The sequence below is a fragment of the Lactuca saligna genome, chromosome 4 (genome assembly GCF_052625555.1).
Source record: "Lactuca saligna cultivar CGN05327 chromosome 4, ASM5262555v1, whole genome shotgun sequence".
Taxonomy (NCBI): domain Eukaryota; kingdom Viridiplantae; phylum Streptophyta; class Magnoliopsida; order Asterales; family Asteraceae; genus Lactuca; species Lactuca saligna.
In genome coordinates this window covers 313381337-313385038 of record NC_136420.1, presented here as the reverse complement: position 1 = coordinate 313385038, position 3702 = coordinate 313381337, and the positions used below count along the sequence as shown (strand labels likewise).

Below are 3702 nucleotides of genomic sequence, written 5' to 3'. Positions count from 1 at the left end.
AACGTGATGGTAGAGGAGAGTCAAAGAGAAAGTTTTAGATTACCTGTTACAAGAGTCAATGAGCAACAAGTGACAATTTTAGCCAATTTAACCTTGTGGGATTTGCATTTTTTCTTATTCCTTCTATCAAATTGATTTCCACATAATTCTTTGAGTTTAGTTGTACTGACTGATCCCCGGATCCTTCACTAGTTAAAATAAAAAACAAGAACATGTAAAAGTGTAAAATAGGTAATCAATATAAAAAACTGTGTAGTGAAAATTATATTTATCAATTAATTATTTATTTATTTATTAGTATAAACTATATATTTAGTAAAAAAATAGTTTTTGTTAGTATTTATTAATTATTGTTATTTGCTAATTTTAATTAATTAATTAGTTATCTAGTATATATCAACATGAAAAACGATCCAATCTTGATTGGTTTGTTAAAAGAAAGCTTATTGATCCTAAAAAATCACTATAATTGTTTTGGATGACAAAAGTTATTAGACATTGTTTTGGATGAAAACATACCCACTTTTAATATACAAGTTTGATACCCCTAAAAGATTTAAAGACTGTAATTCTATCATGTACAACTGTAGTTAATGAGCATTATAGGTACCAACACAATATCTATACACAAAATATTTACATTCACCTAACAAAACTCTATCTTTACTGTTTCAAGAATCAAAAAAGCCTAGAAGATTTCATCATCATCATCATCATCATCATCATCATCATCCCCAAAACTATCAATCAAAGCCATACCCTGTCTCCACTTGAACTCATTAACAGCATCTCTTGCACCAAAAATCAATGCATTTTTGGCAGCTTTAACCGCATCCTTTCTCTTTGCAGAACTCTCCCCTTCACTGCATTTTTCCACCTTTTTGCTTGCCACCTTCCTACCAGCTTCCCTACGGTGTAACTGGTCAATATACTTTTCATGCAAAGCTTTATTCTTCACCTGCTTCAAAACAGGAGGAGTGATAAGGTTTTTTTCCCACTAAATCTTGAAAGACTCTTTTTAGGTGCTGTTGAAGATCTTTGGATTTCATCATCATCATCACGGATGTCCAGGTGGCGTACTGGTGTGAATGCATTTGGTTCAAAAACTGAGAACATGTCACCTTGAGAATCTGGTTCACCTTCATACTGATTTTGTAACATCTGTCTTATGCTTCTTTGAATTACATGACTCTGCTGCTTACGAGATTTGGGCTTATCAAGTAATTTACTTGTAGATAAAGTGGGGGCGGGACCCTGTGGATTTTGTAAACGTGACCTACACCGAAGGCGGGGTGTAGATGGTGTTGGTTCGCTACTATGTATTTTTTCAAAACATTCCTGTGCTGATTTTCCAGGTACCTGTAATGTTAATTTTTTAATGCTAATGTTAATGTAACAGAATATTTGAAGTAATCAATTTTATTTTTATAATAATGAATAAACGAACCATTCTAGAAACGTTTTTCCAGAAATGCGGAGTGGGCTTTGTTGAAAGGTACGCTTTTTCCAGTGCTGATTCTTGCTCTGTGGTCCAACCTGAAATGCCCTCAACTTGACTTCTTTTTCTTTTAACTCCAATATGCTTTTGAATATCCTTGTTCACAGCTACACTTGGAGTGGAAGCTTCCTTTGTAATTTCAGCAACACTTGCTTCTGGTAATTCTTCAATTGAAGTTACTGATAAAACCTCTTTGTTTGTTGTATCTACATCTCTACAACCAGACATACTCCGTGTTACTCGCCTTTCCAATGTCCCTGCATATTAGAATGAGTCGAGATTATAAAGTTATGGAATCAGAATAACAAATTTAACAAGCCATTGTAATACAATCTTAAAGTCTTATTAGGAAACGTTTTGTTTTTATGTTTTTACTTTTAAATTTTATGTTGATAATCATAAAATGAAAACTTTGTTTGGTTTTTTGTTGAAATATGTTTAACTTTTTAATATTTGGAATAACAAAAAAATATGGAAAATGAAAAGTGGGTCAAAATGTATATCCAACAAAGTTATCTAATTTCCTAAAATGGAAAATGAAAATTCGTTTCCATTAGTTTCAACCAAACGCATTTACTAAGGTTGCGTTTAGTTACAGAAAAACAATTTTCATTTTCCGTTTTTTGTTTTCCCTTTTCGATTTTCGTTTTCTGTTTTTATTTTTCATAGAAAAATTTAGAGAACGCGTTTAGTTAAACTTATTTATTTTTCATTTTCAGTTTTAGAAATTAGAAAACGTGTTTAGATGTGTATTTTTCTATCGGTTTTCATTTTTAAAAAACAGTAGCAGTGGTAGGGTGTGGATGGGGGCGGTGACGGTAGCGGGTCGCGGCGGTGGTGGTGATGACAGGCGATGGTGGTGGGGGCGGCAATTGTGTCAGTGGTGGTGATGGTGGCGGCAGCGGTGGTGGGGGTGCTAGTGACGGGTTAGTGGTGGTGGTGGTGGTGATGGTAGGTCGGTGACTGTCGTGGTGGTGTTGGGTTGGTGGGGGTGTGAGTGTGTGTTTGTGTTTGTGTGTGTTTGTGGGGGTATGTGTAGGTTTGTGTGTGTGTTTATGGGGGTGGGGTGGGGATAGGTGTGGGTTTGTGTGTGGGTGTGTGTGGGTGGGTATGTATGTATGTGTGTGTGGGTTGGTGTGTGTGTGCGGGTGTGTGTGTATGGGTGGGTATGTATGTGTGTGTGTGTGTTTGTGGGTTGGTGTGTGTGTGTGTGTGTGTGCGGGTGTGTGTGCGGGTGGGTATGTATGTGTGTGTTTGTGGGTGGGTGGGTGTATGTGTGTTTGTGGGTGTGTGTGTGTGTGTTTGTGGGTTGGTGTGTGTGTGTGTGCGGGTGTGTGTGCGGGTGGGTATGTATGTGTGTGTTTGTGGGTGGGTGGGTGTATATGTGTTTGTAGGTGGGTGTGTGTGGATGGATATGTGTGTGTGTGGGGGTTGGTGTGTGTATGCGGGTGGGTGGGTGTGTGGGTGGGTGGGTATGTATGTGTTTGTGTGTGGGGGTGGGGGATGTTAAAGTGGGGGTAGGTAGAGGTGGATGGGGTGGAGTGGGTGTGTGTTTATAGAAAAATATTGTAATTTGAAAAGTGTGGAAAACAATGATTATCAGTTTTCCAAAATTTTCCAACATCTTTGTAATTTTAGAAAGCAGAAAATTTTTATTTTCCGTGAAAAATTTAGAAAAATAGACAAACTAAAGGCGCTTTCAAAATTCTCATTTTTCCAGAAAACGGCCCATTTTTCCGCAACTAAACGCACTCTAAGGGTGCGTTTGGTTGTGGAAAACTGTTTTCATTTTCTAAGAAAATGTTTTCAGAAAATAGAGTTGAGTTTTCGTTTTCATTTTCAATTTTCAATGAAAATTTTAGAAAACGCGTTTGGTTGAAACCGGGGGAGTTTTCATTTTCCATCTTAGAAATTTGGAAAACTTTGGAAAACTGTAAAAATCACTTTTCAAATTTACATACAATTTGGAAAACTGCAAAATTTCATTTTCTCAGAAAATTTTGGAAAACTGAACGAACCAAACACGTTTTCAAAATTTTCGTTTTTCTTTAAAAAAAATTCCTAGAAAACTGGAAAATTTTGCACAACCAAACGCATCCTAAATTTTTCACTCGGTTCCATTTTTTGAAAGCGTTCTAGGAAAATGAAAACAGTAATCCACATCCACAACCAACCGCACAAGATGCTCGTGGAAGATTTTCCAT

General features: G+C 36.5%; 1 protein-coding gene across 1 annotated transcript; it reads right to left on the bottom strand.

The window, feature by feature from the left end:
- Positions 1-688: 688 nt before the first annotated feature.
- On the bottom strand, positions 689-1726 carry LOC145040871 (uncharacterized). Its single transcript, XM_078988760.1, has 3 exons — positions 1448-1726; positions 1081-1359; positions 689-997 (listed from the first exon to the last, which is right to left on the bottom strand). The coding sequence occupies exons 1-3, from the start codon at positions 1724-1726 to the stop codon at positions 689-691; spliced, it is 867 nt and encodes a 288-aa protein (XP_078844886.1).
- Between the last annotated feature and the right edge of the window lie 1976 nt (positions 1727-3702).

Excerpts from the sequence above, each read along its gene's own strand:
- LOC145040871 (XM_078988760.1), bottom strand. The coding sequence starts at position 1,726 with ATGTCTGGTTGTAGAGATGTAGATACAACAAACAAAGAGGTTTTATCA. Across the intron at positions 1,360-1,447 it reads GGAAAAACGTTTCTAGAATG|GTACCTGGAAAATCAGCACA; the intron begins GTTCGTTTATTC and ends TTAACATTACAG. Across the intron at positions 998-1,080 it reads AACCAAATGCATTCACACCA|TGGGAAAAAAACCTTATCAC; the intron begins GTACGCCACCTG and ends TTCAAGATTTAG.